At 36.0% G+C, this 22,580-nt stretch overlaps 1 protein-coding gene across 1 annotated transcript; it reads right to left on the bottom strand.

Moving 5' to 3' along the window:
- Positions 1-228: 228 nt before the first annotated feature.
- Positions 229-7,622, bottom strand: LOC145639045 (patatin-like protein 2). The gene is made up of 7 exons (XM_081690152.1): positions 7,259-7,622; positions 3,903-4,084; positions 2,916-3,102; positions 1,878-2,039; positions 1,491-1,793; positions 643-815; positions 229-513 (listed from the first exon to the last, which is right to left on the bottom strand). Exons 1-7 carry the CDS (start codon positions 7,388-7,390, stop codon positions 390-392), a joined length of 1,263 nt encoding a protein of 420 aa, XP_081546278.1. The 5' UTR covers positions 7,391-7,622; the 3' UTR covers positions 229-389.
- Positions 7,623-22,580: the final 14,958 nt, after the last annotated feature.

Genomic DNA, 22,580 nt, shown 5'->3' with positions numbered 1-22,580 from the left:
GTCAAGTGTCATGCACGTGACGGTCAACGCCGGAATCCAGCGTTGACTTGCCCGGAAATCGGCCTTGGTCTCCCTCAACGATCCAAACTGCCTTTTATGATCCTTTTAAACAAGTTTTTTCTTAATAGGTCCTTCTTAACAAAAGAGACCACTTAAGTGGTCATTTTAAACAAATTTTCCTAATATTTTATCATCCATAAATTGACTTTATACGAACTAGACACAGAATAAGAAAAGTAATACGCATTCATATTCCTTTTTTGAGTGTTAAAAAGGAAATACACAATATTGAAGAAACAAGAGGCGGGCAAGTTTGTCAAAAAAAAAAAAAAAAGAAAAAAAAAAAAGAGGCGGGCAAGTGGTCACTGCACCAACAGAACATTCACTAGCTAGCTAGCTGGTTCATTAGTTCCTGCTTGCTCAGTATGGGTTCGCCAGTAATGAACGCGTCCTTGCCCTTGAGGTGATCTTATGTAACGTAGCCGCCTCTCCTTCGAAAGTATCTCTGCTAACCTACATTGGTCACATATATCACATGTCAAGTATTGCTCATATAAGCTTTACTTCTTTGTACATTTCTTATTTGCGAGTTCCTCATAATAAAAATGATCGAAATGTATGCAAACGATGTAAATTACTGACCTCTTGAGTATTTCTTCATTTGTATGTTGACTGGTTGGCTCACAGAAACCAGTGGCTAAATTAACCTTTGAAATTGGTTTTTTAAGCAATTCTTCACCAATGCTTACTAGATTGACCAAGTTTTCCTCCGTTGAAATATCAACCGATGCTAAATCTCCGGTTAATGTATCATCCTACATGCAATTCATATCAATTCCATACAACTTATTAAATAATAATAATGTAAGCAAATTTATGTATGTATAATTTCATTTATAGTTTAACAAAATCTTGCTCTTTTTAATACTTTAATTCTTCAATTCACAACTACATTAAAAAAAATCAAAGTTATTTACTTAAAACATGAGAGGTTAATATATTAAAATCTAAAATCATTGGAATTAAGAGTTTATAACAATTGATTAGATTCAGAGACAAACATACATGCATTATAAATCGACTTGAATTAGTTAGTTATATACGTACATTAATATACAATTACACATGTGATGTACGAATTCAATAAACGTAGATAGTAGTATAAGTCTAGCTCTCTTTTATCGTTACCAAACGTAGCTACATTTCAAAAATGAAGATAAATGTAACAAGTAATTTGAAACCATTGACAATATGAGACATACATGCTCCTTCTACTTACTATTTTATTGCAACACGCCAACACTTCATGTCTTTATTATCACTTCACGTTTATGAATGCATATATTCAATTACGTAAACCTCTAATAATAAACACGGATAAAAATCTTACGACTATATATATATCATAAAAGAGTACCAAAGTAGAATCTGTGATTAAAGCAAAAATCAAACAATTGCAACTAAATATAAACATTGGAAGTATATAGTACCTGGATTCTAATGTAATTTTTGTCACTATGAAGGGCCTTAAAAACAGTGGAAAGATGAAAATCCACCATATCAGCACTAGCTTGCATGAACACATCGATCAAAGGAGAGGATCCACCACAAGTAAGCCACCCTAAGACACCCCAATTTGCTGCAGTTTCTGCATCATACTTCTCTTCACATTTGGTTGTTCCTGTACCTAAGGACAGTACTAGATATCTATGATAATCTGATGGTTTTATAGGAAAGAAATCCGGGCTTCCACTATGTATCTCATTTGATACTTCATTTATCGCGGCCAATGCCTAAAATATAAATTAAACAAAAATGATTGATAAATGTAGCCTTGACGATGGAGTAATACATATAGAAATTGTATGATAAATTACCGGATTGTTGGCAGCTACACCACCATCGATAAGGTTGAATTCTCGGACTTCTCCATTCGGTCCTTGGGTGTGGAAGTGATGGGGTGGGAGGTAAGTTGGTGCAGCTGAAGTTCCTATGCATATATCCGAGAGTAAGGCATCTAGACTTGGCGTCCTTTTTACCTGATCATCATTCGTATTGTATTAGTCACTTAGTTTCACACAATTTATACATATTTGCATACAGATAATAATGTAACATATATGTTTGTGCACCATATGTACCAGATAGGTATAACCAAGCATAGCTTGGTCTAGTGGTCAAGTTTGTATCTCACAACCAAGAGGTTTTTGGTTGTGGGATCAAACCCCACTAGAGACACTTTGGAGGTGGGGATTCCCTTATCCTTTCCCCTCGCTTTCAAAGTATCTAGCCCGCTAACCCGGGCCAGGAGGACCTGTGAGAGGTTCCGATCCGAATGTTACATGTATGTTTGTGCACCATATGTACCAGATAGGTATAACCAAGCATAGTTTTGTTTAGTGGTCAAGTTTATATCTCACAACCAAGAGATTTTTGGTTGTGGGATCAAACTCCACTAGAGACACTTTGGAGGTGGGATTCCCTTATCCTTTCCCCTCACTTCCAAAGTGTCTAGCCTGCTAACCCGGGTCAGGAGGACCTGTGAGAGGTTCCGACCCGGTAGGACCCTTCTCCTTACCTACCACAAAAATAAAAAAATAATAAAAATGTACTATATATATATATATATATCCCTTAATTAGATTCTTAATTCTCTCTGTTATGTAATGAATAAATACTAGAACTAGGAATCTAATAAAAGGACAAAGGGAGTACCAGATAGGTATATAGTGTCTATTCATTTGGACTCAATAATAAGGTATGTCTCAATCAGAATCCTTATAATAGTGGGAGCAAATAACAAATTGTGCTATCAATATAATAATAATACTTAAGAGTTAGAGAGTTAATTTAGATTAGTATAAATTAGGTGGAGTAAACTGTAAACAAATTAATGGCTAGATATAATTTGATACCTCATAGCTGGAGAAGACAATCGGCTGCATTTGCTTAATGTCAAATGTTGGGACAACAATGTTAGTTAAAGTCTGATGTAGCTTTGTATTTCCCAACTTCTCCTTGGCAATTTCATGTAAATACTTCCCATCGTATTTGGGTCCTTCCAGCGACTTCATTATATCCCTTGCATGACCAAAGATAGACCTACAAAATATATATTGATCTAAAACTCATATATTTTGTACTTGTGCTGTTTATATTTTTGTATGTTCAAAATTAATTTATATTTTCTTTTCTTTTCTTTCTTTTTTTTTTTTTTTTTATGAGTTGGTGCATGCAAACCAATTAAAAAAAAACCCCTTTTTACTTAACAATCTATCTATCCTCTATAAAAATAATACAGAAGCTATATATCTATAAGAATTAGATTTTCATACTCTGTATATACTTCTTTATTTATAATCATGATGAATTAATACCATCAAAGTTTAAAATTTTTGTTAAAGCCTCTAGGTGATGACAATTTTCATACTACATACTGTTGAATAATATACATATCTTTTTTTATTGTTTTAGAAGTTTTGATCTAATCATTAGTGATAGATGCCTATATGAGGTACTTACCCAACTCGGGTATTCGTTCTATAATATTAAGGAAAATGTTATACATAGCCCTTAGGCTACATATCAACATTAAATTCACACTTAAAAATCGTAAAAAGTTAAGAAATCATAAAAATAAACACGAATTACACTAATTTACGAGTGTTTTTGTCATGAATTCCTAATTTTATACAATTTCCAAGAGTGTATTTAATGTTTATATATATATAGCATTACCCTAATATTATAAGAATTTAACTTCACAAAAATAATTATAAAATATTAAATATGATGTTTTAAAGTGTGAATACAAGCATTATAGTATCAAGTATATATATCAAGCATATATTATAATGCTTGATATTTTTATTTATTTATTTTTTTAAAAGAAGGATACAAACTTCTCTTGAGGGAAAATTCCGGGGCAATGGTCTAAGTAGAATTGCTTAATGTCTTTGGCAGCAAACAAAGGGCGGTTGTTTTCGTTTGGTGCTGCAAGCATGGCTGTCACTAGACCACCTGTGCTGGTTCCTGCCATAACGTCGAAGTAATCCGCTAGCCTCGCATCCTCTCCATCCAATTTCTACATCAAATCACTAATTAGCAAACCCTTGATTTCAATTTAAAACCTTAAATGATGAACTCTATTTTATAATTTGTCCCCACACTTACTTTTGTAAATTAGGTATCTATTTTTGTGTTTAGTTTGTATGGAGTATAATTTAGAGTATTAATCAAGAAATCGAAGCACATAAGAGCATACCCAATGGTTGCCCTTTTGTTGTGGGCATGAGAAAAGAGAAGATAAAATAATATTTAAATAATAAAATTTTATAAATTATGGAGAGAGAAATGCCCTAACCAGGTCATGGTCATGGCTATGACCTTAACCTTTGGCATAGGGTGGGCAAAGAATTACAGTTCGCCACTTGTCCTGTTATAATTGGCTGACAGTATATATATTTTTATATTCTTTTTAGTTATTTAGTACAAGCATGATAAAGAAAAAATTTATTACCAGGGCAAGTAGTGAGCAACCAATGAGAATATATGAGCATAGATGGGTATTAGACAGTGGCGGATCTAGCGGGGGTTCAACTGAACCCCGTTAGATCCGGGAAAAAATGGAATTATTAAAAAAAAAAAAACAAAAAAACTATATCAATAATATTCGAGCATAAATATACCATGTCTAACTTGCAGCTCAGTTGGTTAGGCTAGAAATACTTGGACAGAAGGTCCTAGGTTCGAATGTCAGCGGGATGAATTTTGAGTTATTTTTTTTCCTTTGTAAATTTTCTCCACCATGCTGTGTTTACTCAGCTTCTCTTTCTTTTTTTTTTCTTTTTTTTTTTCTTTGGAGTGGTCTTCGAGTTCCACTAAGCTAGTAGATGATATAAAATATGTTTTTTTTTTTCTATTCTTTTATTAATTCTTCTTGATGTTAGATTTTAGTAGAATATTTTAGATTTTTTTGTTATTTTTTAAAAACTTTTTCACTGGTTGAGTTATCAACAGTCTTACAGTAGTAGTAGGTAGGTTTTTTTAAAAAATTAATTTTGTGTATCCATGTCGTACCCGTTTTTTGAAAATTTGATTTTATCGTATTCCGTCCCGTATCCGTACTTGTTTATATATCCATATCCATTTTCGTGCAACCTTGGTACTGATTAAATTTTTTTAATTATTGTAATGTGTGACCATGAAAATTTTAATTATTGTATATTTGGATTTATTTTGTTGTGTACTTGTGTATTGGTATTTATTAGAACACTGTATTTTATACTTAAATACTCGATATATATCCGTGCATTCGGACATCGGGTGTTTGATGAAGTTCGAATTGAACCCCCTAGGTACAATTCCTGAATCCGCCACTGGTATTAAAATTGGGCATAAATGAGATGGAAGAGAGAGAAATGTATTAAATATTTGATGACTACCATTAGCTTGGCAACCAATGTCTTTGCTCTCAGGAAAATAAAGAAAAAAAAAATCAAAAGAATTCATCAATGGGCCCGCAGTAACATCATGCGTTCAAGATAAATGGGCGATTAGGTGGAAAAATTGGTTGTTTTGAAAAATAGTTAGTGCTAAAAATAACATTATAGGGGTAAAAACAACAACAATTGTTAAATACGGGTTTGGGCCGCATCTGTCACGGGAGAGTGCAAGTCCACCACTTTACAAGACCAAGGAGGTTCCACCTCAAAACCATATGGCAATGAGGGGAGTAGCCCCTTAGCCTTATATTGTGGTGGTAACTCTTGAATTCTTTCAATGTGGGATTTCATTACCACTACACTCCCCCTTTTAGTGTTTAGTGTGGGACAAGAAGAATGCTCACATGTGGGTTGTTCATGGGCTCAACAACAATAGTGTATTTTTATTGAAAATTTTCCAGTACTCATTTGAAATATGATTATCATAATGTATTCATGATTATATAGTTTATAATTGACATATTTTTTCTTAGTAGTTAATTATATTATTTTATTTTAGATATAAAATGTATTATCAACAATTTTTGATTTATCAAATTTTTAGTTTTATTTATGTAATTTTTATTCTTATTTTATAGTTTCTCGAAAAATATATATTTTATGTTGGATTAAAAATTGTTGGAAATAGTAATGCAATCGGATGACTCACGCCCGATCGGGCGAAGGTGGTCAAGGAAAAAACGGGAACTCTCGCTCCCGATCGGGTGGCTTCGCTCGACCGGGCGACGGACAAGAGTTTTTCTACGAGATCTCTCGCGCCCGATCGGGCGGGCTTCGCCCGACCGGGCGGCGGACTCAAGGTTTTGACGAGCCCGATCGGGCGGCTTCGTCCGATGGCTCGCCCGGAATGGGGATTTCAGATCGCCCGACCGGGCGCGACACTACGTCTGGAAAACCTGATCTCGCGTCCGATCGGGCGGCAGCTCGCCCGATCGGGCCCGCCTTTTTCCTAGGTCGGTTTGTTTACGTGTTTCCTTTTTCCAGGACTCATATAAATACGAGTCTTACCTTTTCATGAGATTCATTCACTTTTCTAGCCGAAAACACAAACCTACCTTTTGAGATCTGAACAGTTCTTGAGCAATTCCACTCTTCGAGTTCGGGTGCACGGATTACGGAGAGAGTTGCGTTACACTTGGGGGGCGTGCGTCACTAGGAAACTTGTACCGGTGGTGGCGTATTTCGCTTCTAAGGCAGTGGATTTTGTTCCACGGCGCGACTGTGAGTTTGGGATCTTCAATCCAGGAAAGTTCTAATCTTTTATTGTTTGTTATTGATTTCAACAGTTATTTTACCAACAAAAATTTCAAAAAATATATTTGCATTGTAGATATAATAATAAGACTAATTATGGCTATTTTATTAGGTGAAAAAATGAACCAATTATATTGTATATCACTAAAATAATATGGTAGTCATTTTTCAAACGAATACTGGTAAAAATTCAAGTAACAAGTATGTAATGGTAGATATTATTCATAGGGGTGTAATTTAATTGGGCTCGATTGAATTTTGCCATATTCAAGTCTAATCCATATTGATAAGCCCCTATATAATTAAAGTGTATTTCATGAATTTTATTGTAAGAAGGCTTATTACAATTTAAAAATATAATGAGTACCAATCAATAATCTCAAAATACAATAAAAGAAACAAAGAGGGTATATTCTTAGCATCAAATATATGGAGCCTAGGTGGTTGAACATAATACAATAACCTAGCTTGAAGTAAGAATTGGTACAAACTAACTTTACCTGAAGCTCATCTTCTAAGAAGGCTAGAATGGTTCCCGGAATCAGCCCTCGGACTCCGCCTCCATCGATGCTAAGAATAGTAACTAAGTTACCGTAAGTTGGAGCTTGTAGAAGCGAACTAGCTCTTTCCATGGCTAGCTAGCTACCTATCAAGACTACGTACGTGCTTAAAAAACAGCGTCTTGTGCTTAGTCTATATATATTAGATGGGTTGGAGGAAGAAATTAGTGAATCATTTGTGTGAGTATAAATGTATGATTAACGAAGGTGTACTTACTAGTTTGTAAATAATTTATAGCCTAAATAATTAAATTCAACCGTACTGAAAATGAAACATTATTTTGACGTGGTAAAACATACCAATAATATAGGCGTATTGATTACAATATATATTTATACGTTACATTGTTGTTAGTATTTTGTCAGATCAATAAATGGAGATATAATGATTAAATCAGTCATTGGTTGAAGAAATGCAAATTGTTGTCAATTGGATAGATATGTTATTTCCACATAGGTAAGAAAATAGACATGTCTATCATCTTTAACATCTTGTCCTTTTCTATACTCCATATAGCAAGGCAGCTATCTTAGCACTTGAATGTAAATTCTTTGCAAAATGTAGTTAGACTAGGTATGACTATACTTTGTGAGTATTTGATTTATGTTACTTCGACTCGGGTATTTGATTTAGTTTTAATCCTCATATTTTATTTTTTTTTAAAAAAATACTATATAAAGGTGGCAAATAGATCATTAGTAAAGGTGGCAAATTCAATAAATTTGTGTATTACAAACTCAGTTTTTATTTATTTATTTATTTATTTTTTAAAGTTGATAAGGAGAAGGGCTTACCGGGCTGGAACCTCTCACAGATTCTCCAGGCCTAGGTTAGCGGGCTAGGCACTTTGAAAACAAGGGAGAAGGGTAAGGAAATTCTCACCTTAAAATGCCTTTAGTGGTGATTGAACCTCTAATCTCAAGTTTAGAAGGTATAACCCTTTCCGCTAGATCAAGCTTAGCTTGGTACTACAACCTCAATTGTTGCTATATTATAAAGTGCTACTTCAAAAGTATACTACGTATGTATTAGGACTACTAGTACAAGTACTGAATGTCAACCCCACATCATAAATTCATAACTAATGCATTGTCGACCATGGTGGCTTAATTATATACGATTAACGATGTATGTATGTAGCACCTAATGACTTCTCACCCATGTATGCTTCAACGTTCAACGTTTTTAGGAACTTCAAGATCCATTTTTGATTCTCATTAATTCCATTTGTTCATATTATTGTATTTACATGTTCATCACGTACTTAGTCATATTACGTACATAAATTGGCCGATGAGACCAGCTAAGTGCAACTGTGCAAGCTGCCTGAGAGGCCCATCGACCAGCTTCAATTTGATACTTCTTAATTTAAGTTTACGTGCTGCAATTTTCATTTTATTTTTGTTAATGAATAATCTCAATCACTAATACTACATCCGTTTCATAAAATCTGCAACAAAGAGGCATTCACATTTCCCAAGGCAAAATTTGGTAAAAGTGTATTAGTAAAAGTAAGGGCAGGTTATTAAGGGTTAAAAAAAATTAGGATGCTATGATTAAGCCATCATCGACATCCAGAACCTCTGCCCCCACCAAGCCACCCACCAGAATACCCACCCCAACGCCCAAAATGGCCACCCTACTACCGCCAACACCCACATACTCCACCACTAACATCTCCTTCGACCACCCTACCACCACCAACACCCACATACTCCAGCAGCAGGACCACCGCACAACTACCGCGCAACCACCTTCTCACACAACACCACAAGATCTGAAACCACTAAAAACCCACTGTGCGTTCTCACCCACCACCATCAAGATCGGAAATCCCCACGCACCATAATCACCAAAAACCCCACCCCACCTAACTCGCAGCCACCAACACTTACCCACCACGAAGATACCCCACACCCACCCCGTAACCACGATCTTTTCAACATTTTTGCTTTAGATATGAGATTTCAAGGAGGAGCGGCGGCGACTTTGACAAGGGAAGCAAGAAGCCGCCGACTTTGATCAGGGAAGAAGAAAGCGTCGGGGACGATGGTCACGAGTAAGGGGCGACGACTGCCACGAGTAAGAGGCGGCGACTAGATCTGAGTGGTGGTGATGGAGTGTGTTGCTGGTGGCTGAGAGGGAGGAGTGAGAAAAGTTTGATGCTGGTGGCTGAGAAGGAGGAGAGAGAGATGTTGGTGGTGGATGTGGGTTTATGAGGGAGGAGAGAGAATATGGGTTAGGGTATTAATTGTGAATAAATTAATTTTGGTTAATAAGTTAATAGGTAGTTTATTGAAGTTAAGTAAGGGTATGTTGGTAAATTCACACAAAAAAATTTACTATATTATGAAAGGTTTTTTTGTTGCACATAATATGTAGTTTTTGTTTTGGGAAATTGTTGCAGATTTTATGAAACGGAGGTAGTATCTCCAATTATTAACAAGTACTTTCTACCTGATTATTTTTATTTTTTCTATTTAACATTCATTTAGTCACACACATACCAATAATGATATTGACTATACATCGTAATTTAGATATAAGAAAAATTTAAATTATCACGTGAAATATTATTAAATTCATTTTAATATTTAGTTCAGTTTCACAATATCTACTTTATTATATAATTTTCTTAATACTAGAGTGTCTAACACACGTGATGCGCGCGTGTAGACACCTAAAAATGTCTCCCCAAAACCAAACCCGATGATGAACAACCTTTCACTGCCATTATTGGTCGGGTTGAGTATTTAATTTTGGAGTGCTTAAATCCATATTTCCATTTCATAAACAACCCCAAATCCTAGCCCATTTCCCCAAACCTTAACTTATTTTCCTCTTTTCGTGCCTTTAAACCCAAAATAATTCATTTCGTGTCCTTTAAAATCATTCATTTCGTGTCCTTTTTATAAAAACGTTTGATATAGTTTATTTTGGTCCATAATATGGTCCAATGATTTAATAATTGGATGGGGTTTGAAAAGAGCTTTCCAACGATATATTATAAGCCCAAATCCGAGTTATAACGAATAAGTTATGGCCAAAATGCTAAACTGAGCCCAAACCGAACCTAAGCCCAGCTTACCTACGACCCAATGATCATGTGGAGGGTCCAAATTATTTAATCCCATTCCTAAACCAATTAGGATTAATTGGAAGCTTCTATAAGTTTCTAAAGATCTTAATTATCCTTTTTGAAAAGATAAGATTAAAGAGTTTGAAATTAATAAAACTCATCTTTTTTAAAGTCCTAATTCTATCCGAATTGAAAGACGTTCAAAGATAGAAAGATAATATTTTCGTGCCTCACAGTTTTTATCCAAATTTTATTTGGTTGGATAGCCCTTGAAATTATCTTTCCAATGATATATCATAATATCAATTCCGAGCTATAACGAAAAAGATATGAATTAAATATCAAACTCTATCCAAAATTGACACAGTCTCACTATTTCGGCCATGTATTTTATTCTACATAATTTTTTAATCTTATTCTAATTTGGTTAGAAAGTAGAATTCAAGATCTTTCTAACGATATCTTATTTATTTTATTCCGATTTCTGGATCAAAAGATATGATAAAAACAAAAACCGCAAAAACTGCAGTCTATCGAGTTTTATTCCGATTTAATTTATATCTTATCTTGTTTTTTCGACCCTTATTTTTTCTCTATAAATATAGGTCATTGATGAGTGGCATTTATGCCACTCTTTTATCCTTTTTCTCTAAGGATTCTCCCCTCATTTGCACTTGTTTGACCCTTTTTTCTAAGAATTTTTACCTAGTTTTGTTTCCTCCTTTCGTTTCTCCTTTATCTTCCCTTTTCTTAGTCTTCTTGCCTTCTCTTTATTTTGATTTCCATGCTTTTGTTTGGTAGGTATTTTTTGCCGAAAGAAAGAGGATTTCAAGGAGCCAAGCAAACTGTTCTGCGCGGGATGCTGTGCGGCTATTGCGCGGGCGAACACCCTTGGATGTGTGGGCGTGCAGCCTTGTCAGAACCCGCGCAGCCAGGCTGAAGAAACATAGCCAAACCAAAGAGTTTGCGCGGCCTATTGTGCGGCCATTGTGCGAGCGCGCGACCTGCTCCGCGGGCGCACTGGTTTACTGTGCGGGCGTGCTTGATTTCCCCGTACCCTCAAAGTTGCGGCCGCGCACTATGTTGAGAGGGCGCACACTACTACTGCAAGGGCGTGCACCGTTGGGTTTCTGATTTCTTTGCGCCTTGTTGCCCAAGTTTCTTTCTTTTGGGGAGCCACATATATATAGTCGGGACTCTTTGTAATGAAGGACACTTAGTACTAATTCCATAGAATATTAGCCTAATCTAGAGAGAGAAAGTAGATTGTTATTTAAGCACCCTTTATTGTATTCAAGTTTGCTCAAGTTTTAATCTTCAATCAATCAAGCAAGAATCAAGTTTTCATCTTTCATTAATCCTTTTTTTAGTAATCTCTTCTCCTTTCCTTTAGTTTTATTTATTTGTTTTATTGTTGCTTATTCTTGTTAATCTTATTAGTTCATCTAGTTGTTATTGATTTCATTGATTTTAATCATGTTTTGTTTTGAGTTTCTTGAGTTTATTTCTAGTTTTGATATTATGTTTAATCTCCCTTCTCTAGGCTAAACTTTTAGCTAGGGGATGGGGGTGGAATATATGAGTTGATATTGGATGAATGATGATGGTTGGATTGAACTTATGCCATAAATTGATGAAAGACATGATTTTTAATAGCTTGAGATTATTGTTGCACTCTATTTGATGTTTTCTAGTTTAAATGCATGAAAGTGATTTGAACTAGATTAAGATCATCTCTATTTTAATGATTGCATGAGAATGAGTTATTAAAGTGGAGTTTTTATGGATTGTGCTTCTTTATTCTCTTGATTTGATTGTAACTAATAGGATGCATGAGAATGATCCTTATTAGTGTAGATTTCTTTCATTGATTTGCCTAAACTATTGCATGAGAATGAATTGTTTAGGTAGAATCTTGTGTTCTTTGGCATGTGTTTCATGATAATCACCATTATTCCCCTCTTTCTAATCATATTGGACACCCCCATATCCCTAGCGTCATTTTCCCTTGATTTTAATCATCATTTTCTTGCTTATTTGTAGTTTTGGTGTTCTTACTCAACAAAACCAACAAAAACAATCCCCTTTTTACTCTTGCATTAGTGATTATTGATGTTGAATTAGTGTGCTTCCCTAGTGGTTCGACCCTTTACTTGCCACTAACTAGTTTAGTGTAGGTTTAGGTATTATAAATGATTAATTTGATTAGGGTAGTAGCTTAACGACCTATCTAACCCTTGATCAAATTTTGGCGCTGTTGCCGGGGAAGCGGCTTGTTTAGCGTCTATTATTGGTTTTGTTAGAGTCATTTTACTTTCTTTTCTTTTTGTTTTATTTGTTTTATCATCCTTGTCATTACTAATTGTTTGCTTAGTTTTGGTGTAATGAGATCTTTGTCATTACTAATTGTTTGCTTAGTTTTGGTGTAATGAGTGGATGGTCTTTCCAATGAGATCTTTTTTATGCATATGACAATAATGTTAATCAAAATTACGCACATGAAATACTTAGAACTTTTCGAGTCTCATCCACTCATTCTAAATCATTGTCGACATAAATTTCAGGAATTAAAATAGAAGTCCTCCCCAGTGGAGTCACCAAAAACTGTAGGGAATATTTCAAGCACTACCCCAAACTTGAACCCCACTGTGATCATACACTAAAGTACAGTGGCGTCCAAAGGGAAAGAAGATAGAGCAAAAGAGTCGCCAACAAGTTTTAGGAACTTGTTAACCGTTCACGAGGTGAAGATTACACCCCTTAACGATCAAGGAGATCATTAACTCCAATAGGTCTGGAACCATGACTGGTAATTCGGGGATGAAGGTACAAATCCAACCTAAAAGAGATTGAACCTGCCCTAATAATAGGCCTCTACTTTATTCTGATCGTATTCATATGCGCTTTCTGACTTACATACAATCAATAGGATTAACCCTAAACCTGTTTATCTACTTTGGTTGAATATTAATGCACAAACAAAACTATTATTGGTGATAACTTGAATTATAATCATATTAACCCTAAACAAGATTATTAATTATCTTATTAAGCGTGATTACAAGTACCAATTCCCTTTAAACATGCATAAAAGGCGTGATCAAGCAATAACAATAAATAAATCAAGCAACATAATATTAACAAATAATAATAATAATAATTATAATCATAATAAATAATTATAATCAAAGAAATAAACATGTTCATGTTAAAGCATAATATTAATAGCAAGATCCTAGGCATGATACTAACAAGATTAATAACAAACCCTAGCATATCACTAAACATTCAAAATCAAAGCTTTAACCCTAACATGATACTAACATGAATATTAGGAAAGAGCATAGGAAGCATCACAGAAATCATAATAAGCATATTTGATATTGTAAATTTTACCCTAAACATGATACTAGGAATCAAAACAATAACCTAAATATGATTTCTATATCAAAATATCAATCAAACAATTAAAACACTTACTTGGATGCCTCGCATCTCTTTCTAATAACATTATACACACGCTAGTAACTTCAAGGAAAATAATAATAAATAATTAAATTAAATAATTGAAATAGGGATTTGGGACCAAACCCTCAGAAATTAAAACCTTTCACGTCTAGGGCGAAGGCAACTTCGAATAATGCTAGGTGTATCTAGGTCTTGTGAATGCGGAATTTTGTATTTGAGAAAAGGCTAGTTTAGAAAAGAGAGAGAAATTTATATAAAGAATTTCTTGATGAGAGTTGGTGAATCAAAACGGAGTTTTTAGAAGACTATTTACAGAGAAAATCAGCCAAAAAGATAGAAAATCAAAACAGAGTTTTGACGCGCACAAACAAGGTTAGCGCCAGACGCTGACATTAGCGCTAGGCGCTAACGCTAGCGCTAGGCGCCAAGCTTAGCGTCAGGCGCTAATGACTGGCGTTTGGCGCTGATTAAATTTCTGACGCATTTTCTAAAAATCAGATAGAAATTAACCGTACAGGAGGATAAAATCGTATTTTCCTCAAGAATATTCTTTTATTCTGATTAAAACTCTAAAAAGTCAACAAAAGTCAATTTATCAATGCTAATTGAATTAGGAATGAAGAACCTTCTAGAAGAATCTAGAAGACTAAAACCATTACTAATTGCATTAGGAATGATAAATCCATATTAGGCCCTCCCCTAGATCATTGGGCCGCATATAAGGCTCAAACCAGGCCCAGTTTAGTAATTTGACCGTAACTTCCTCAATATTCATCGAAATTGGGCTTATAATATATCGTTGGAAAGCTCTTTTCAAGCCCTATCCAATTACACTACTATTGGACCCATATCATGGACCAACCAAACTGGATTGGCTGTCTTCTTAAAATAGGTTTTCAAAAACAGAGAGAAAAGAAAAGAAATTAAAACTATCCGCAACACTAGACTTTCCACACTTTCACTTCATTCGATTATGATTCGACGTGAAAGGTACTCATCACCGACTTTTGTTTTGGGGAGACACAAATGGATGTCTACGGAAGCCCTCACTTTGACTGAGTTTGGAGAAACGCATGTTTCGAAAGCAAAAGTCAAAGTATCGATAGGGACGGAGAATGATTCAGAACGTTCTGCGATCCTAAATCATTCTTGTAACGCTGATACCTGCAAACTAGCGTTAGTTAAAACAGATAAAAGAGTTAAGAAACGCGTATCTTGCACCGTCAAGCACACGTCTCTGAAGGTAACCGATTTGTTGATGTTGCATTGCTGTTGTATTTGTCATGATAACCTTCCACAATCTAGGGAACGCCATCTTGCTACTTGTTTTGACGATCTTCCACAATCTAGGGAACGCCGTCAATCAATGTTGCTACATCTCGAGCCTTTTCTTGAATCATAATGACAACCTTTCCAATCATAGCAAAATTCGTTGAAGACCGCCCATCTCGTATTATCTTCTCAAATCTTGGTGACAACCTCCACAATATCAGCGAATGCCGTCGAAGACCGCCCATCTCATGCTATCTTCTCAAATATTGGTGACAACCTCCACAATCTTAGCGAATGCTGTCGAAGACCACCCATATCGTGCTATCTTCTCAAATCTTGGTGACAACCTCCACAATCTTAGCGAATGCTGTATAAAAATAACCTCTCTTGAAGTCATCATCAATTGTTGCGATAATATTTCGAAGAAAACTACCGAAGACCAACACTTGTCGATCCTTAAAGCTCGCTTGAACTTTGCTTTAGCCGATGCGTCGGCGCTTTTGATGCTTGTGAACCATTATGTCGGCGCTTTGAAGTGTGAACCTGTATGTCAGTGCTATGAACCATTACGTCGGTGCTTCTGAACCAGTATGTCGGTGCCTTTGTGATGAGCCAATGTCTAGGCGCTTTAAGCTAAGTGAGACGATCTTTCATCAGGTCGATCACTTATTTGCGGTTGTAATCAAATCGACTACTCAATCATGTAAAATTGCTTATAGGGGCTAATTGGCGTACCAAGGAACCCGAAATTGATATTCTGAGAGGCTTCGAGCTCTGTCGCTGCTGAAATATCTCTGGCGCCGCGATTTTGCTCTATCGCCAAACGCTGAAATCTATTGCCAGACGCTGGATGTTGTCATTTGGCGCTAGAGTCGGGTCTTCCCTATTCTGCTCTTGCTCCCGCTGTTGCTCGGTTTCGCTCCGAAATTTGAACTTGGTCATTTCCTTTCAACCAAATCCGCTCAAATCTTTTGTAAATTAAAGCTCTTCATCTCCAATTTACTGATCAATGTAATTCCTCTTATCTCAGAGGAATCTCCTGTGGTCATATTCGCAGTTTTTTTCAAAAAAATTTGGGAATGTCCTCGCTTGCTGGGATGCACCTGCATTTATATCTTTGACTATAGGACTTTTCTTGTCTTTCTTTAAGGTTGACCTAAGGTTTAGCGTCGCTTGACTCATTGACTTGACACAACTCAAGGAATAAACTTGACTCGTTGTGATTGACTCGAGGTTGACTCGACTAGAAGTGAAATGACACGTGTGACTCATGACCCGTGTGTGCATTGTATTGTGATGGTGCGACTCGAAAATGCAAAAAATCACGACTCAAAAATGAAAAAAAAGCAAAAATTTTCCGTCCTTTTTGTGGAGGGTATCGACTTTCTCCCGAAAAAGAAAGACGCAAAAAAAAAAAAAAGAATCGAAATTTTCGAATGCATGTTGAATGAGCTTAGTTAAATGTTGTTTGATACTATTTCTCAAGGTGCAAGGATTAATCCATCCTAGGCTATCTCAATGGTTGACTCAATGATGAAAGTATTTGGGTAACTTAGGCACGGAGGCTAAACACTTCATACTTCGTGATGCAATGACAATTATGATTGATTAGTGACGTTGATATGACAAGGCATGCTTCAACGTTCTGTTAAGATTTCATGACAAAGGGTTCCTAAGGGAAGTATATTTGGTCATGTATCTATGCAGTGTGTGAAAGTGACACTAAAGTTAGGCCGCAAGAGCTAAGTGTGTGAAAATATATTATTTTTAGAAGAGTCAAATAATGGTGACTCTTAGGATAGGTAAGCTAATGATGTAAGGATCAAGCCCCCAAGTCTAGCTCTAAATGAATAGGGATGAGCATTGGAGATCCCTTGATATGATCATGGTGTGAGTGTGTGAATGTGAATATGAATGCATTTTTATTACGGTCGCACCTCGATGTGAGGTTGCCTATGTATCCGTTAGGAATCAGGCTGAACGTAGCTCTAGCAGAACCTCGCACAAGTGTATGTATACCTCAAAAAGGTCTTTTTAAGGGTTGTCACGTGGTTAGGCTAAAGGCTTGAAGAAGAAGGGATAAATGCTCAAGACCCTCGATAAGCCCCCAAGGTGTGCAACCTCGCTTTTGAATCTTTGTATTTTTTTTATGCTTGAGTTTCTACTCTTTTTTAGCTCTTTATTTTTGCTTTAGCATTTATTTTATTTTAATAAGTGTGGGCAATCCCGATCATGCAGTCTATCACTTACTTGGCATTCATGTCTCTCAGGCACATTACCGAGCACTCGATAAGAGACGCAATCTGAGATGTGCTCATATCAAAGACATGTTCATGTCAAAGACATTGGAACACTTGCCCTTTTTGTACGCTTTTATTTATTTTTCCTTATTTTATTTATTTTGATCTTTTGAAATCACTCAAGCTTTTGAAATTGCATAAGTTACACACCATCCCATCCCAAGATTAGGTAGATATGGGTTGAAGAAGAAAGGTCTATCGTTAGACGAGGCTCAAAGTTGTTTATCAAAAAAGGATTGTATATTTGAAGGGTGAAAGGTAATATGATGTGGCTACAAGGGGTGCCTCAAATCATTGGTATACCTTGTGTTTAGTTCGACATGGATTTTTTTTTTTTTTTTTTTTTTTTTTTTTTTTTTTGTGCAATGTAATGCGATGATCATATGCAAGAAAATAAATGCTTATTTTATTAAAAGGAAAAAAGAAAGAATCTACAAAGTTAATATAAGGGGAATAAAAAGGTGCCTATGCTAGACTTATTGGGGGAAAGGGTAAATAAAAAAAGAAATAGAAAAAGAGGCCACGAAATCTTGTCGTTGAAGCTCGCCTCTTGTTTTGTGTCGTTTGCTTTATCATCACTCGTTCTTCTTGTTAGCTGGAGGCATGGGAAGCTTGTTATTATCAATCAAATGTTGGATAGCCTCCTTTAGTTTCCAACAACTCTCAGTAGCATGACACCTACCTTGATGGTACTTGCAGTGTTCATTTGGATTCCACGTAGGCAATATCTTTTCATGTGCGGGATCTTGAATAGGTCCAATGGGAGTAATGAGTCCCTTGGCATGGAGTCGATCGAAGGCAGTATCGTAGCTCATCCCAATGGGGGTGAAGTCAGTCCTTAGTTGCTTCTTAGATCCTTGGTTATCCATGGCTAAAACTTCACTAAGATCAAAGGTACTAAGATTGTTACTAGAGTGGGCGTTTTCGGAAGAAGAAGGATTGTCGTTCTTCTTTCCTTTCCAGCCACCGTGGTTACTATTGTTAGTAGCTTTTTTGCTTTGCGAGGTCGTCTTCGATCTCGATTCCGATGTCATAAACGGTCCTGAAAGTATTCAAGTTGTGTTGATATTTTAAGTGATTTGAATACTTTTCTTGTAAGTTCTTGATAAACATCCTCACAGAATCTTTTTCGGTGGGCACCTCAATCATCTTAGCGGAAGTTTCCCTCCACTTATTGAAGAAAGAAGTAAAGCCTTCATTCTTTTTTTGTCTTAACATTTCAAGTTGTCTATAATCAGTTTCGACTTGGATATTGCATTTATACCTATCAATGAAAGCGTTTACCATCGATTCCCAGGTAGAGGTTTTCTCTTTGTCCAGGGAGAAGAACCATTGTTGACAAACGGTTTCAAGAGATAAGGAAAACAAGGAATGAAAGACTTTCTTATCAATCCCCTTAATGTTCATCATAGTTTCAAAGGCTCTAAAGTGAAGGTAAGGATTATCTGTTGCCTTGAATTTTGGGATGTCGTTGGCATTGAACTTATGCGGAAGAAGTTCTTTGTCCACCAGGACCCCTTGTGAACTAATGCCTTGAAACTTGTAATCACTAGATAGCTTGCTCAAGCTTTCTTGCATGAGATCCATCTATTGTTGCTTCATAGGGTCATTGATTTTGAGGGTTAAAACCTTCAATGCCTCAGTCACGGTAGCAAATTGATTCTTAAGTTCGTTGACTTCTTCTTGAGTTGCCAATTAATTAATTAATTAATCAATTAATTATCAGTTAAAACCTTCAATGCCCTAAGTCGTACCAAAATTAATTAATCAATTAAGCAAAGTCTTTTAGACATTAAGCAATTTATTTGGTTTTAACACAAGTCAAACAAACGGTTAGGAAAAAACACATAGAGAATGCACAAGCAATAATGCACAATTAGTCAAGTAGGCACAATATGATGCAATGAGTTTGCAACCTAACCATGGCTTTAGTTCTCTAAAGTTCAGGATATGGGTTAGTCAATAGAGGGTTCATGGTTAATTGTCCGGATGCATCGCGCGGAATCCTAACCGTGAAGGGTTGGCGCGAATGGATGGGACACCGCGAGTTAAGAAAAACTCGCTTCCATGGTTTGGTGAATTCAACATTCTTGGATGTACCCTTTGTTGCTCAGAGCGTTCAATCAGGTAGATGGAGCATGAATTCCCAGAGGGTTATGTCCATATGTAGAACACATATGGGTTTCAGAAAAGTGAGAAAAACTCAATCAGGAAGTAGGATCGAGCAAACAATGCTAAAAACTGGTCGAAATTAGAACGCATATTTCTGGCTCGGTATTGGAAGAACTTGGCGCCAGCAAACAGAGGCTGGCGCCACTTTTTGCCTTTAGCGCCTGGCGACAGGGACTGCCGTATGGCGCTAAAGCCAAAAGGTGGCACTAATCTTTGTTTGCTGACGCTAGTTCCTACATGCCTTAGAAGCTTTCTGTGCTCGATAAAATTTTCCAGTTTCGCGCAGTGTTATTTCGATTCTAGTTGTGAAAGATATTCCTCAAATTTCCTACGTGTAAAAATCCTATGTTTTAACTCATTACGGATGGTCTTTCCAATGAGATCTTTTTTATGCATATGACAATAATGTTAATCAAAATTACGCACATGAAATAGTTAGAACTTTTCGAGTCTCATCCACTCATTCTAAATCATTGCCGACATAAATTTCAGGAATTAAAATAGAAATCCTCCCCAGTGGAGTCGCTAAAAACTGTAGGGAATATTTCAAGCACTACCCCAAACTTGAACCCCACTATGATCATACACTAAAGTACTGTGGCGTCCAAAGGGAAAGAAGATAGAGCAAAAGATTCGCCACCAAGTTTTAGGAACTTGTAAACCGTTCACGAAGTGAAGGTTACATCCCTTAACGATCCAGGAGATCATTAACTCCAATTGGTCTAGAACCATGACTGGTAGTTCGGGGATGAAGGTACTAATCCCACCTAAAAGAGATTGAACCTGCCCTAATAATAGGCCTCTACTTTATTCTGATCGTATTCATGTGCGCTTTCTGACTAACATATAATCAATAGGATTAACCCTAAACCTGTTTAATCTATGTTGGTTGAATATTAATGCACAAACAAAACTATTACTGGCGATCACTTGAATTATAATCATATTAACCCTAAACAAGATTATTAATTATCTTATTAAGCGTGATTACAAGTACCAATTCCCTTTAAACATGCATAAAAGGCGTGATCAAGCAATAATAATGAATAAATCAAGCAACATAATATTAACAAATAATAATAATAATTATAATCATAATAAATAATTATAATCATAGAAATAAACATGTTCATGTTAAAGCATAATATTAATAGCAAGATCCTAGGCATGATACTAACAAGATTAATAACAAACCCTAGCATATTACTAAACATTAAAAATCAAAGCTTTAACCCTAACATGATACTAACATAAATATTAGGAAAGAACATAGGAAGCATCACAAAAATCATAATAAACATATTTGATATTGTAAATTTTACCCTAAACATGATACTAGGAATCAAAATAATAACCTAAACATGATTTCTATATCAAAATATCAATTAAACAATTAAAGCACTTACTTGGATGCCTCGTATCTCTTTCTAATAACAAAATACACACGTTAGTAACTTCAAGGAAAATAATAATAAACAATTAAATTAAATAATTGAAATAGGGATTTGGGACCAAACCCTCATAAATTAAAACCTTTCACGTCTAGGGCGAAGGCAACTTCGAATAATGCTAGGTGTATCTAGGTCTTGTGAATGCGAAATTTTGTATTTGAGAAAAGGCTAGTTTAGAAAAGAGAGAGAAATTTATATAAAGAATTTCTTGATGAGAGTTGGTGAATCAAAACGGAGTTTTTAGAAGACTATTTATAGAGAAAATCAGCCAAAAAGATAGAAAATCAAAACAGAGTTTTGACACGCAAAAACAAGGTTAGCGCCAGACGCTGACATTAGCGCCAGGTGCTAACGCTAGCGCTAGGCGCCAAGCTTAGCGTCAGGCGCTAATGACTGGCGTTTGGCGCTGATTAAATTTCTGACGCATTTTCTAAAAATCAGATAGAAATTAACCATACAGGAGGATAAAATCGTATTTTCCTCAAAAATATTCTTTTATTCTGATTAAAACTCTAAAAAGTCAACAAAAGTCAATTTATCAATGCTAATTGAATTAGGAATGAAAAGAACCTTCTAGAAGAATCTAGAAGACTAAAACCATTCCTAATTGCATTAGGAATGATAAATCCATATTAGGCCCTCCCCTAGATCATTGGGCCGCATATAAGGCTCAAACTAGGCCCAGTTTAGTAATTTGACCGTAACTTCCTCAATATTCATCGAAATTGGACTTATAATATATCGTTGGAAAGCTCTTTTTAAGCCCTATCCAACTACACTACTATTGGACCCATATCATGGACCAACCAAACTGGATTGGCTGTCTTCTTAAAATAGGTTTTCAAAAACAGAGAGAAAAGAAATGAAATTAAAACTATCCGCAACACTAGACTTTCCACACTTTCACTTCATTCGATTATGATTCGACGTGAAAGGTACTCATCACCGGGTTTGGTTTTGGGGAGACACAAATGGGTGTCTATATTTGGTGAATGCTTAGGAGGTCTCAAGGAGCACCCCACATCAAATTGACCATGAGATCAACCGAACCTTGTGACAAGTCCGTAGGCTTTATCAAGACGAGGGAATTGGTTTTGGTGAGAGTGATACTTACTCTTCAAGTTCACAAAGCAGATCAATGGAGGGACAAGAAAATGATGTTTTGTTTCGTGAGTTCGGAAATCCGGAGGATTATGAGCTCACGGGAGGGATTTTGCTACCCGTCACGGTAACCAACTTCTCAATCCATCCACAATATACTAGAATGGTCCAATCGGAGCAATTTTCCGGAAGTGCAAGTGAGGACCCTATTGAACATTTGGACCGATTCCTTGAATTGTGCGCAATGATGCAAACCAATGAAGTGAGTCAAGACTACATTCGTATGCACCCTTTCCGGCAAACTCTCATCGGACGAGCAAAGAAATAGCTAAAGCAAGTAAAGCCTAACACTCTCACAACATGGAGGGAGGTGGTAAAGGAGTTCTTGAAGCGATTTATCTCCGAGGAGAAGACCGCC

This window comes from Chenopodium album, chromosome 7, assembly GCF_948465745.1.
Source record: "Chenopodium album chromosome 7, dcCheAlbu1.1, whole genome shotgun sequence".
Classification (NCBI taxonomy): Eukaryota; Viridiplantae; Streptophyta; class Magnoliopsida; order Caryophyllales; family Amaranthaceae; genus Chenopodium; species Chenopodium album.
Note: the sequence above shows the minus strand (reverse complement) of the source record. Positions and strands in the feature narration are given on the sequence as shown.